This window comes from Leptosomus discolor, chromosome 3 (genome assembly GCF_034619465.1).
Source record: "Leptosomus discolor isolate bLepDis1 chromosome 3, bLepDis1.hap2, whole genome shotgun sequence".
Lineage (NCBI taxonomy): Eukaryota > Metazoa > Chordata > Aves > Leptosomiformes > Leptosomidae > Leptosomus > Leptosomus discolor.
The window spans coordinates 38,840,174-38,855,015 of NC_141393.1; the positions used below are offsets into that span (position 1 = coordinate 38,840,174).

A 14,842-nucleotide genomic window follows, 5' to 3' on the forward strand; every position below is an offset into this window, starting at 1 on the left:
TGGTGATAATGGATGCATGTACACATCTTTCAGTACTCACAGTAAAAACTCCATTGCTACTTGTTAAGCAGAGAGCCAGGTCTGAACTGAATGAGTCTTGCATGTTGGTAAATAAGTGCTTGTCCTTTACCCTGTCACTTAGATTCCGCCAGCTTTTTTTCTCCTCCATTCTCATCCCTTCACTGCAGCTGGGGGTGGCACTTGGACTGTCTCAAGAGCATGGACTGTGTTTTGGTTGAGTGAGATTCTCATGTAGACACTCTTATCTGTATGACCTGTAGCAACTGCTCGTGTGAAGTAGTCTTGGAAGCACAGACTGTCTTCAGCTCTTTGCACAGCTGATGAATCTTTTCAGTGTTCCCTTGTGTGCTGTCTTCTGACACCTCAACACCTGCTAACTGCACCCCTCCCTTAGATCTTCTTTGCAGCTTGAGTGTTTCCCTCTCCCCTTTCTAACTTCTTGATGTTTATCTGATGGACAAGTGTTGTCAGTAGCTTAAACAGCAGTGCAATGGGATGATATGTAAAATGTCGGCAGAGATGAGGGAATCTGCCTTTTAGAAATGAGTGGAATAAGAAAATAATACTGGATACTCACAATGTAGTACGTGATGTGAAGTATGTGCTTGTTTACCCAGTACGCCCTGAAATAGATCTCTTTTCTCAGACCAGCTGTGATGTAGTTTTTGTCTGTAGAGAGATGCCTGATCATAAGTGGCATGGGATGGAAGGAATAACTTTGTGTGCTCTTGCACAGAACTTTGAAGGAGGTTACTGTCAAAAAACCACATAGATTTGACTTCAGCAGCTGTTGCGATGTAGAGCAATAGCTTGTCTTTGAAAACAAAACCTCAGTTCTTGACGTAACTCTGAAAAGTCCTATATACTTGACATTTTGTGGCACGTGAAAATGCCCCATGACCAACACTCCTCAGCATCAGTGAAGCTGGAATTGGCCTCTCTGTGATAGAACAGAATAAATGTTAGTTCTCAGATGCACTCAAAGCCAAGGTGATCCTTTATGGAAAAATCTTCTGGTGCTGGAAACTGCTGGAGGAGGAGTTGCTTTCCTTTTAGTATTTCTGGTGCTTGAAGTTGGAAGGGAGAGGCTGCAGAAATTGTGTATGCCAGGCTTGTATGTCTTCCTGGCCTGATTTTGGCTTTGTAGGTAATGGGGGGGACGGGGACGGGGACGACGGGGGACGGGGACGGACACACACACGACACGGACGGACGGGGGACAACACAAGAGGTGTGACAGATTGGCAAGAACAGATAGTGAGACTGGGAAAGGGACAAGGTCTTTTTGGATCTGGTTTATTCTTGATTATTTTTTTTTTCCGGTCTTGGCTGTTATTGGTGCTAATGTCACCGCCTCGTTTCAGATGTAGGCCTGTCAGATATGCCTCCCAGCCTGGGGCTGGAGTGCACCATCCCCATCTGAAACTCTCATTACACACTGCACACACTTTCGATTGAGTCTATAATCAGTATGCAAATACCTTGTGCTGCACAGGGTTGCTGGATGGGGAAAAGCAGCCACAGTACTGGCAAGCCTTTTTAGTATCATTTTTGAGGCATCCAATCACTTTAATAAAAGCACTAGTTCAGCGTGTCAGAGGACTTCTGCATTGTTTCCCTTTCTGTGTTCCTTTTGCTTCAGGACCTGAAACCAGCTACGGTAAACTGATCAAGGCAGATCATCAGCTAAACAGGATTATAGTGGCTAGGCATGAACCATTTCCTGCAGGGGCAGTGAGAAAGTGAGTGTGTGTGGAGGGGAGCCCAAGATCATAGCAGAGGGCAAGACATGCAGGGGGGAAAAATCCTGGGGGAGGGGAAGGGCTTGTGGAGGAGCGCTTCCATGTCCAGGTTTTCTGAGTCTGGGAGGTAGCAACCCAAGTGCCAATTGCTGGGAGGGATGGGGGTGCTCAGCGATGCGTCATGGGCCTGGAGAGCTGCACCTGCAGCAGCACGCCGGCATGAGTAACATTAATGAGCAAGTCGGCCGAGGAGCAGAGAGCCAGATGGAGAAACAAAGAATACTGGGGAGGCGCTTGGAAAATCTTCTTTCCCTCATCTTTGTCCCCCAACCACCCCACTGTCCTCACTTTATTACTTTACATCGCAAAATCATTCAGAGCAGGCAGAGCAAAGCGATGTTAACACGAAGCAAGAGATTGTATTAAATCTCTCGGTGGTAATGCTTATCTTGAATGCGGGGCCAATGTGACATGCTTACAATTGCCACAAAAGCTGAAGAATGTTCTCATAAAAAGACAGACAAGCATGGAGACAATGGCTGGCTCAGCTCTGAGTGAGAAAGCAGAGCTTGTGATTCATATGTTTAAAACCATATGATGTATATTGCATTGCAATAATTTTGCTGTTTAGAAATTCTGTTGCTTGAGTTCCAGGAGGCTTAGAGATATATTCATGTTCTGGGCAGGAATGTGTTCTCTTTGCCACACGGTTAATGCAGAGGGCAGGCTCATTTCCAGTCAGCAAGCATCTGGTCTGTCCTCTGGTAATAAATTGATTTTACTTATGCATGGATTTTTAAGAAAAATCTTCAGTACTTTGTTTCAAGCAATCTATCCAAATATCCTCGAGTGCCATGAGATGAGTATGATGAGTTGCTTAGTCACTGTGCGCTGCAGAATTTGTGGAAACTGCTCCCTTTTCACAGGAAGATATCCATGAATATAAAAATAACTGCTGCACGTTTTTAAACACACAACAAATGCAGCATTTGGTGATGCGCAAGCAATGACACTGTGTCAGAAGAGAAGGATTTATGGAAACTTCAGTGCCATTCAGAAGTATTTTTTTGAGCTTTATCGCTATTGTACCTTTTTTCCCTGTCTGGCAAGTTCGGCAAGATTAGTTGGCAGAAATAATGAAGGAATGAGGAGACTTGGAAAGCAAGGACCTGAAATGCTGAGGCTTCTGTTTTCTTTGAGGGTCTGTCTGGAATGTAGCTAAGAGCCAGGGTGCTTAATAGATAGAGATGGGGAATTTTTGAAGTGTTGGAGAGGAGCAGTAACAACCATTTTGTCTGCTTTTCTACAGATAACATTTCTCCATTCTTTCTTTGTTGCTCTCTCCCATCTCTGGCCCTTAAGGTTATTCCCAAACTCTCAAAGGCTTTGTGTTTATATCTCACTCACAATGGTCCTCCTGTCTGGCCAGCCTATTTTTGGAAGGATGACAGTGGATCAGAATAAGTTGTTCATTAAATTTTAATACGTAGTCTCTGAAAGCTTCCTATCATTTGTGTTCCAAGTGGTGTAATCTCTCTTGGATTTATAACCAGCTCTGTTAGAAACCTATCAAAACATAGGCTGGGCCTTTCATTATTGATAATAGCATCATCTGGTCCTGGGAAATGCAAGTAAAGGTGTTGGTAAAAGTATTAAACATCCTGAATTAAGCAAGTATCAATACCCATAAAGGAAAGAGTTTAAATATTAACCTTTAAAAATTAATAATAATGCAGGCTCAGTGAATCTAAGTCCATTTAGATTTAGACACAGCCTGATTTTTAACTGATCACATGTGAAATGCTACAAAGCTAACTCTTTAATTTTTAAGATTGCAATTAAAATGATAAATTGAGCTTGAATAAACTGAAACGACTTCATTCCTGTGTGTTGTCTCTGACACAAATGCAGCCAATCTGCTGCTTGCTGTTCTAAGGTCTTTTCAGTGCCAAGGTTATTCTGCACAGAAGCTCTTGGATACCACTGGTATTTGTTTGCATTGCATAGAACAGCTTGTTAGAGCGCACTCCAGTCACTGAGCAGATTCAGACTTGTTCCTGTTCTTTGGGAATCTGTGGAAAGCAGAGGTTGTCTCTGATTAGGCAGCTGAAAGGAAGGCATTATACAGCTAGGGATGAATTCAACGGTCGTGAAAACAAGGACACTGTAACATTGGATGTCCAGACAGAAATGTGGGGTCGTATCATGTGTGAACAGAGGATCTTGATTCTAACCTGCATGTTCCATGTAAGTGTGGGTTTGGAAGAATTACAGGGTCAGCCCGAAGAAGTGTGTAGTTCTCCATGGAAAGAAGGGGGAGCAGTTTCAGGTGCAGTTCCTCTTTCCAGTCCCTTTAGAGGAGAGCAGAGCAGTGCAGAAGAGCATGGTGAGGAGCTGCAGGGTAATGGCCAGGCCGCAAAGGTGGCTAGGAAGCAGATGCAGATGGGCCCAGAATTAGACTATTTAAATAAAAATATTCATGCTGTCACTACACTGATCCAGGCAGTGCTATTTAAGCAGCTGGCTTGAAGTGAGTAATAGAGATCTCAAGAAACCACAGTTGTTTAATTTTAACCAGTTCTAATGGTTGAAGGATGAGTTCAAGCAAGCATAATAGTAATCCTGAATTTTCCTTTTGTCTGTCCTAGGTTGGCTTGGCAAATCCAAAGGACCTGCATGTGAGTAGACTGCTTACTATGAGAAATGAGTGTGATGTTTTACTCATAAATATAAATGGCTGTGAGCTAGGATTCCCATTATACTTTTGTTGTGTTGGATAGGCTGAGATCCATCTCTATGCCCCATCTCCATTTTTGTCCATAGTATTTGGGGAAGATGACTGCCCTCTGTTTGAGAGAGGGAGATCAACTTCATATGTTTCACTGTGCTTGAAGGGATTTGTGTGCCTTCTACAGCATTTAACTTCAAATGACCCAAGAAAAAAAAGCAAATAGAATAAATATTCCATTAAAACACAGAGAGATACTGCTTGTGAGAGTTTTGAGAGGCTGCCAGAGAGGATTGAGACAACAGGGGGGGCAAGCTGAGGCAAAAAATCCTTTTGTTCCCTTTAATCAAGAAAAGTGAGCATCTCATCACAGAGCATGACTTTGGATATATTCCATTGGATACTCCTGCTTTTCAATTCCTGTGCTTGGAAAAAGTCTAAAATCTTTCCTGTGTACATGTTACGGATGTACGTTACTTTGGGAGGAATTGGAAAGCATATTTGGCTTCTGTATCTGTTCAAAATATATAAAATTTTGTGTAAATCTTTTTGAACTCTGAAGTTTGATCTGTTTAGTCTGAACTTCCCCTTTCCTCCAAAAAAAAAAAAAAAAAAAAGAAGAATACAGGAAACAGTCAGAGGAATGGGTTCATAATGAAGTACTTAAAGGTATGGGAGGGGCATTTTGCCACATACCAAATTTTGGTCTTCAGAGACTGGGAGATAGGAGAAGAGCTGATGGAATACTCTGAATCCTGGATTTTTATCCAGTGTCTGGATTTTGCTCTTGGCAAGACTGATATCACACACACCTAGAATTAAGAGGCTTTCAATCTTTGGCTGTGGTTACTAGCAGGAAAAGCTGCTTTAGGAAATAACTCAAGTTGTCTGGTACAGCTTCTTGGGCTGCAGTGTTGAAAGATGGAAAATGGTAGGAGCTTTGTTGTAGACAGAAGCAGGAGCGGCGCGGAATGGCATGGTTTGTTCTTCAAGAGACAGTATTTGTGAACTTCAGTTGGAGTTCTGACTCATCACCATCCTGGTGTCCCTTGATGACTGCTGTATGTTAGGCTGAAGATATGGACTTGTCTGTCGTCTTATGCAGCTTCCTTCTATCACGGAGTCCTCCTCCTTTATCTGCTTGAGCCAATCATTTGGGAGGAGTTTGGATTTGTTCCTAGTCTCATGGGAAAAGTCCTGACAGTGGGACAAAAGGTTTGCTTGCTATCACCATGTGCCATTTGACGATTCCTTTGCTGCTTGCTTCTGTCCCTTTTGAGTCCTAAACTGGTTACCATTGCAGCTGGTTTTAGGATATGTTGAATGTTGTTCATCTTTGCAACCAGTGTGTGCCATTGCTTCTCCAGCCTGTACGTTTAATTGTAGCAGCACAAGCAGTTACCACCTCCTGTTTATGCTGCCAGCTATTACTGACTCGGCAGCGGGGATGGCAGAACAAGTAGTAAGTTTGCTCTGGAGCTGTGGCAGCCTTCAGCCTGGGCTGTTACGGCAAATACTACTGGAGTAGCTGGTGTGTAGTTGGTAAAGCTGTAGAGTAGATATGTTCCCAGCATGCTTACATGGGTGATAAGAGGCAAACAAGTGGTAGGGCAAGGTAGGCAGCTGTAGACTGTTGAGCCTTCAGCTTTTGTTGCTGAATCTGTCAAGGCCCTATGTTCAGTGATCTATGTCTAGATGAGGATTGCTAAAACACTGCTGGTAACAAGCTGCTGATAGTCAAGAGCTGAAGGTAGGGTGCTTGAACAGCAAGCTCAAAAATGCCTCTACCTTTGTGACAGTAACTGGAACTCAGTGACAGGATTATGGCATTGTCTCAAGGGGTTGTACCTGCTTATCTGTGTGCGCTGATCTGCATCTAAAAAAACCGTTTTCATTTTAATGAACTGAAACCTCGGGGGAGTGTTGGGGAGTGTTCGTCTTCCTCTGCAAGCAGGAATTTCCCCGAGGCTCTACTTCTGCAGAGTGTTGTACTGAAGCTGGAGGACTGCTTGCTTCCAGATACCATGTAAGGGATTTGAAGTAACCCCTTAGGTATGAGGCTGCTTAGATGAGTTAAAGGATGTGCTAGGTGGATTGGGCTAGAGGGCCTTGTTGTTAAACTGCTGAAGAATAAAATGAGTGTTTTGGTCCAGCCTAGTACAGTGATCCTTTTATTATGGAAGGGAGAAGGGAACTTTTGGAGTTCCTGTGTTGAGAAGACTGCCTAATCTCAAGAGCTTGTGGGGATGCTCTGTCACTGCTTGTGTACCTTGGCCTGTCTGGTGTGTGATGGAGGTGCCTCCTGTGTTCCTTCTCTATAAGACCAATGCCGTGAATGCAAGGATAAGTACATTTATCTGCTTGGCATGGTAAAGAGGCATTTCAGGGGAAAGAGAAGCCAAAGAGTTGAACAGCAGGGTAATAAAAGACCGTCTTTAAATCCTGTGGATTCAGCATTTTCTGTCTAGCCAGTCATCTTAATTCAATGAGGAAAATCTTTCTTGTTAGAGCAGAAGGAAACGCTGCTGCTTTTGAGATACATCTTTTACTTTGTCAGTAAAGGGAGAAGCATGTCTGATTTGAAAAATATTGCTTTGCTATAGAGCAAGATAAGCACGTGTTGAATTTTCAACCCACAGACAGGGAAAAAACATGGTAGGCCTGACACATGCAGAGTCATAACTAGAAAGCCAGAGGCAGCTCCTGCTTTTCTGGCTTGAAAGAACATTTTCTATGTCCTGAGAAAAAGACCAACATGGTGTATAATGAGTTTTGTGTAAGATATACCCTTAGGCACCCATAAAACTATCCATCAGAAAGAGAATAAAACTGTTTCGTGGTCTTACTGATTTTGGGTTTTAGGGAACTTTGCATTTTCTTTTGCTGCTTTTTCAGCTGACATGCCAGCTGCTGAGACAACAGGGGAAGTTTTTCTGGTTTAGGTAGAACTAGAATATTTTGAAGGAGATAGGGCTATGTAGAGAGTCTTCAGGCATAGAAAAGGAGTAGAAGCTAATGGAGATTTGTAGGAAGGTGGTAGAATAGATTGAAGGTGAATGAGAATCAGAGGAGAATAAGATTCTAGGAAGGAGAGGAGAGGGACAGAGGAGTACAGCAAAACAGGAAGGTGAAGGTTTCCACAGGTGGAGTTGTGAAAAATCCTAGTGGTTTGAAAAGCCAATTAGTGGCTTACTGGTTAAGTAGTGTAAGTCCTGAAAGAAGGTAGTGTTTTAGTTATGCAAGCAGATTAGTATGGTTGAGAATAGTATGGCCTTGGGAGGTAGGACTGTAGTAGAAATATATATATATGTATGTTTATTTTTTTAATGGTTAGGTAAGAGTGTCTTTATGCAGCAGGGTGCAGAATATGCCTGTACTACATCAGGCTTTTGAGGCTTTTCTATATGCAACACGACTGACTAATGAGATGCTGACAGAGTTTCAGAACTTGAGGGTTACAAAGCGTGTGTGCCTTCCAGGGACTGCAGCCTCAAGGCAGGAACAGAGCAGGGTGAAGATGCCAGTTACTGGAGCACTGTCTATGTCTGCCATCATGGCTGGAGATCCAGGGGGGGAACTGCAAAAGACCATATAGCAGCTGTGTGAACCAAGACATAGGGAGGAATTTGAAGTGGAAGTTGCTGCCATGCTTAGAGAAATATCCATGACTTTCTCAGAAAGTTCTGCTTTTCTTAGTTTGTGTTCTATTTTGTTGTTAAGCTGCTTTGCTAGTCTCCCCCATCCTGCATTTGTTTGGCTGCTACACCCACTGTAGAGGAACGCTTCCTGTAAACAAGATAAACCTATTAAAGCTGCTAGACCCTGGGTCCTCGTCAACACTGAAGTATCACTCCCTGCTGATGGTGATGTTTTCTGGGTGGGATCTGTCACTGTGTGTGTGGAATGAAGTTACATCAGAGTGGGCTAGGGACTTTGGATGCTGCCTCTACTCTGGACAACCAGCATCCTGAAGATTAGTCTCATGCTGCAGAGGCCTTTAGGAGTGTGCTTCTGGTGTGTCATACAAAACCCATAGCTGTTGATTTATCCCTGGCTGGGAGGGGAGAGATGTGGGGTTTTAGCAGTTTCCTCTGGCCTGTTCCACTCCTACCTTCAGAGGAGCTAACTTTGAAATTCAGAGTCCTGGGGATGTGCATGCTGTGTAACCTGTCTTAGTAGTTCAAGTTTAGGCCTGGTGACGTGCTTCTTGAAAAGGACCCGTACTGTCAGAGTTGTGCTGAGCCACACATTATGCTGCAGCAGATCTTTACTTATTTTAGCACAGGCAAAGGGCCATAACTGTAATGCTCTGTATTATCCTAAAGCTAGTACTACTGCCATTCTGTTGCTGGTTTTGCTTTCCCTAGCGAAGGTAAGCTTTGAATGCTCCTGGAGGACAACCTTCAGGTTTCATTGTAAACTTTCTTGTGCATAATTGACTGAAGTTATATTAAGAAAGGATAAAGGCTTTATCATTTGAGTGTTTAGGTTCAACTGTCACTTTTCTCTCAACTGAGGAAATTACTCCTTTTTGATATTTAAGGTGATAAATCTGAACCTAGTCACAAGCTGCAATGAGTTTGCCTTTGAGTGCAAGTCTTTGTGAAATCCATGAAGATGGCAAGTTTGTTCTTACAGTTGTATTCTTTTAATCTTCCAGTTCTTTGTCTTTCCCAACAAGCTAGTCTTGTTGCAAATGTTATTGCCAGTAGCCCAAAGCAGAAATGAGTCTTGCTGTGATGTAGAAATGTGATGTCCTTGAGCTAGTATAATTTTAACCTTTGGGCCTTCTGACTTTGATTCTCTTTATTTGCGTTTACTTCTCAAATACTTAAATGTTGCATTAAAGTTGAGTTTGTGCTTTGATGGTGTCTCTTTCCTCCATGGCATTTAGAAAGCTAGACTTCACTTTTGGAATACTTGAGGGAGATGTACCATGCTGGGAGAGCTGAGCATTCTGTTGGTACAAGACTCTTGTTCAATTTTGTGTCACTGAAGTGGTAGTGAAACAAATAGCTGGCAAGTTTGGTCTGAGGCAGGTCACAAGACTGGCAGTCAGACACTGTTAGCACAACTATGCTGTGTGGGAGAGGAGTGCATGCAGTGATGGCCAGATCACTCTCTGCTGGTGTAAGGCAGTGTGGGTGCTGTGCTGGAAGACGGGAAGACGTTAGCCCCTGTGAAAAGTTCTGTCTCCTCTGAGCAACCTGGAGAACTGACTGCCTCATGGCACCTGCTTCCAGCTGTGGAGACTCCTTGGGGCTGGAGCAACTTTTCAGAGCACTGTTTCTTTTTTTTTTTTTTTTTTTTTCTTATATTGATCCCACTTTAACCAGCTTTTTTCAGTCATGAGCTGATCCCATGTAGGAGTTGAGTCCTTGGGTGGGCAGTGGTATGACTGCATGGGGGGAAGAGGATGTTGCAGCCTGTCATGTGGTACGCAAGTAAGGCTGCTTTTAGCATCCTTGATTCTTGCTGTCAGTAAAACCAAGAGAGACCAGTGGAAGCTGCTACTTAGGGTGTTGTGAGGAGATTCATTCTCTGACTACAGTCAGGGTGAGCAAATACTTAACTATTTTATGGCATACCTCTCGCCACCTGCCACTTGTATTGGGCAGGTCAGGAGGATTTCATGCTTGGCTGCGTCTGGTGCTGTGGAGAGATTTGAGAGGATGAAAATGAATATCTGTTCTGCATCCTCTGACAGCAGGGAAGCATCTATCACTAAGTCTTATTTCCTTCCGCTGAACTCTTAACTTAATTAGTTGCTTTAAATGGATGGAATTTTTCTCCTGACATTGGTTGGTCAGTAACACTAACAGAAGGGTGCCTGCAGAACCGAAGCTTTTGTGTTTTTCATTTAAAAATGATTTGGATTTGGTGGCAGCATTTCAAAGCTGCTTGCCAGTGTGCACGCTTCACAAAGAAAACCAAACACATCTCCCTTTCCAGAGCGGTCTGTGACCTTTCTTCTTTCTGTGGCAATAGAGGCTGGCCTCCCAATTACACGCAGATACTTCTGTATAGGTTAGGTGTTCAAACACCTAAGCAGCAGTGGGATGACTGAACTTTCAGGTTGGAATAGTTTCCATTTCTTTTCTGGCAGAGGGATTTGGGGCTCTTACATACTATTTCTGTGGTGGTAGAGCAGCTTCACCCAGTCTAATAGTCAAGTGGGAATCACTCTAAGTGCAGCAGTGTTTGTGAATGGCAAATGTTGTTTCAGTCTGTAGCTTGCTTTTCCAGTTAACCTGTATTTCACCTGGTGTAAAACTTAGTTTGATTTACTTCTCAGACATTGCAGTGATGATCTCCCTTTTCTCCTGTAGTGGGAGGCTCTCTGGGAGATGGTAGGAGATGGTGAGTTGCAGAAAACACTCCCCCCCCCCCCCCCCCAGCAAATCCTGTAGTATTTAAAACAGAATCATTACTTGAAGTCTGTTTTCCCTGGTGATTCCTGCATGATGGCAGGATAAAACTTGTGGTGCCCAGTCTGGTCTCCGATGTCCCCACAGCAGCTAGTTCCAGTTGCTTTTGCGGGGAAGTTGACTGCTCTCCATCCCTTTGGAGTAGTTTTCTGCAAGGGAGGGGTTCCTCCCCGAGGCTGAGCTGGTTCCTGGGGTTGTGAGGATAGATGTGTTTCTGTTGATTAGTTTCTTTGAGCTGTTCTCTCCTGTACCAGCATCTGTCATGCTCAGGTTAGTGACCAGCTGTAAAGTTTTTTACTATCGTGCAGTTGTTTAGCAGTAGCAAGAAAGCAGTCGAGGACCTTTTGCTTTGCCTTTTATCAAGTCTTCCCTGAGCCCGTCTTTGTCCTCGCGTACGCTTTGGGAGGACACAAAACCATGGTGTATGGCCACTGCGCCCCGGGCCCCCGCCCCTCACGCATGAATTCATCAGCTTGATCTTTCCACCCCTGCTCCTCGGGAGCGTTGGATGGCAGCTGCAGCTCCTGTCAAGCATGATGCCGAGCAGGGAGCTTTGGGGAGGAGACTTACAAAAGGCCCAGTTTAAATCATCTGTGTAAGGGCACAGCGGATGCTCTGTCACCCAGGCCCCACCGCTTGTCTTCTGGTGCTATGGTTGTAATGACATTAGCATTTGAAAACGGGGATTACCCCAGCCCCCAGGTTCTGAGGGAGGGAGGGTATTTTAGATGTTTCTTGAAAAGCTGCTTTCTGGCTGTCTCTGCTTCCCACCCCACCCCCGTGAGGATACTGAAGGGTTGGCGAAGGTGGCCACACCATGTTAAAAGTGAGTTGTTGCTGTTGCAAGGAAGCTGGTGGTTTATTGGCCTAAATGTGGGCTCGTAGCTGTGAAGTTGCTGTTGATAGCATTCTTTCTTGCTGATTTGCAGTGACTGTCTGAGAATTTTCTAATGGAAAAGTTAAATTAAAGGATCTGCACTGGGATTGCAACTGTATGCTAGAGAAGTATCCCGAAGTCATGCTTACAGGAAGAAGTTAAGGTAATTATATTAGTTTGTCTCATGTATTTCAACCAAAAGAAATGGGCAGCACACACAGCCTATTTATTGTCTGCCTTCCATACCTCTTGTGGTACCAAAAAACACTTTCTGTGCCAAGGCACAGGATTTCAGGACAGTTCCTTGGGAAAATGATTGTGTTTTTATAAAGTCTTGTTTAAAAACAAAAATTCCTCTAGTAAACCTTAACTCCTGACTCTTGCAACTTTGTTGCATGACCCTCACCTTGGATCAATACTCAGTTGATCTTTGTTTTTCACCTGGTCTAGGGGAAGGTGTCCCTGCCCATGGCGGCAGGGGTGAGTAGGGGGTTGGAACTAGATGAATCAAAGTCCCTTCTGACCCAAACCATTCTGTGATTCTAAGTTCACTTTCCCTTTCCAGTGTTGCTTGTGCTGGAAACTTGCATTAAGACCCTACATATGCTGGGCTCTAGTGGGAAATCCCCATGGTTGCTCTCTCCTATCCGGTTCCATTAGTTGTGGAAATGACGGATCAGGCCAGGCAGATTGGTCCTCTGGTCCCTGGGGCAAGAGAAGAAAGAGAATTGTATTGTTTGCCTACGAGGGAGAGGCGAGAGTACTTCGTGCAACCTCTTCAACTACATATGGGCCCTAAAGTTGTAGCTGACCCACAGTGTCCAAAATAGGAGCCCCTTGGCTTGACTGTGAGCATGGTTGGAGGGCATGTAGCAGAAAATGCTGGTGGTTGCCTGAAGCCTTGTCCTGAGCAGTATTGCTAGTGCTGTGTGTCTAGATCTGCTGAATAAGAAGGGAAAGGTGTGTTTTGAGGAGACATTATTATATGCCTAGGTTGAAGTGTTCACAGGCCTTAATCTTTGCGTGTGCCCATAAGGACTTCTGCATGTTCACATAGGGCGTTGTTCACCAAGTGGTTTTGGGAAGTGCTGGCCTGCATCCCCGCTGCTGGCCGTTGCTCTGGGAGCAACCAGGAGCCAGGCCTCCTGCCATGAGTCACTGCTCCGGGACAAACAGCCAGAGGCCGGCTGCATAGCTCTTCCTGAGGGATGCCAGGCCTGGGCCATAGATAAGCTGTCCCTCAGGGCATCAACGAGGAGCAGAAGTACAGTTTCCTCTGTAAACACAGCGGCGCAGGGTACTTGGTGTGCTGAGGAAAGGAGGCATTTAACTTCTCTGTGTGAAAACAGGAACTGTGGAAGGCCTTCCAGGAGTGTGGTGGGTGCTGACAAGGTGCGTGTGCTTGTTCAACATATTTTTGACTCTGCCAGTCTCCAGGCCTGTTCTAATCTGCTTATTTCTGTAAAGCACACATCTGTCTATAAACTTCAGCAAGGATGGAGTGTCTTAAACATTAGATGCTCAACTGAACCTGCGCTGAGTGAAGGTGGAGGGAGCTTTTGGGTGCCCACCCTGTACCTTGTATGAGCTGGGCAGAGAGCACAGGGTGGCAGAGTCTCAAGTCCCTGTGATCACCCTGTCTTGCCCTCTCCTTTTTTCTGTTTCTGCAAATGCGCCGGCAGACACAGCTATGCAAATCTGCCAGCTGTCTGCTTGGGAAGTTAGTCACTTAGTCACTGAGTCACTGTGCATCCAGCTGTGGTTGCACAGGCTTTTGAATTTGCAGTTCGGCTTAGCTACTGTGCATCTTTGTGTGGCTGGTTTTGGGATGTGTGAGTTTCTACATCCTCTTTTTGAAACACCCTTTCTGGTAGTGATGATAGAAATGAAATATTCAGTATTATGGTGGAAGCAGGCTGGAGAAGAAGTAAAACTGTAAATCTGAATGCTGTGAAGTAAAAACCTGGGAGCTAAAGAATGCAGGAAACAACAGCCTGGTTTCTGAGGAATTGATGAAATTTTAGGTTTACTGGTGGGGGACCCCTCTGTCGTTCTTTACAATTTCAGGGCAATTACTGTTTTAAGGCTTGCAAGAGAGAGATGAGAACAGCAAAAATTAGAATGAATCAGTGCTGGTTGTAATATTTAGGGATAAGAGCATTTACAATTATTATGGAGTAAGAGGAGGGGGAAAAAGGATGAAGGAGAAAGTTTTATTTCCCTTGCTCCTTGTTTGGATTAATGAATTTAATTACTTGGAAATAGCTAGTAGCAAACTTGTGGGTTTTTTCAAATGTACTTTTAGCAAGATTGCAAATTTTAAAAGAAGAGGAGGCAATTCAGTAAAAATAATTGAAGTAAGAACTTAACTGCTGTATGCCCCATTGCAAGTGCTTTGTGTCTGTAGATGTTAAGAGAACTGAAATAATATGCCTCTGATATACTGGGAGGGGAAAAAACAGGGCAAAAAGGCACAATTCTAAATGCAGGAAAGCAAGTGAGATACCGACTTTCAAGTAGATCCTTATAATAAAGTTGTTCTTTCTTTTGTTCCTGTCAGCATAAAATAGAGACAAATATGGAAAGGAAATGGCTGAACAGAGTAATGGCATTCTGTGTAACAAGCAGCAAGAGTGCATGAAGTGGGAGAAAGGAGATGGAGCTGAATGCCAGAAATGGATCATTGTATCATAAAGCTTGTGTCAGAAATTCCTCCCTTCTTGATGGTATAGTTTAGTTTCCACTAAATTGTTTGATCAGCTTAAATTAGTCTTTATGAAGTGATACGGCAGCTAAGCAAGTAAATAGCAAAGAAAAATAGCATTGCATCTTCTTTAAATTAGGAAAGATATCTGGTGGAATGGCTCTGATACCAGATACATTTACCATCAAATGAAATCTTCCAAAATGCTGGTGTCCCACTGGTAATCAGTTGGGAGAGGATGCCTCAAGTCATGCAAGCACTGCTGAAAATTTTGTTTGGTGTGTTTAACAATCTGAAAGAGGGATTTAGTATACTGCTGCTTAGATTTGCAGGCAATACAGT

At 43.9% G+C, this 14,842-nt stretch overlaps 1 protein-coding gene across 1 annotated transcript in view; it reads left to right on the plus strand.

Moving 5' to 3' along the window:
* Nucleotides 1-14,842, plus strand: part of SUSD6 (sushi domain containing 6) — an 80,143-nt gene that overhangs the window by 30,425 nt on the left and 34,876 nt on the right. The window contains exon 3 of the mRNA XM_086462825.1: nucleotides 4,412-4,441. Coding sequence (XP_086318951.1) covers nucleotides 4,412-4,441 — 30 coding nt within the window. The remainder of the gene's footprint in view (nucleotides 1-4,411; nucleotides 4,442-14,842) is intronic.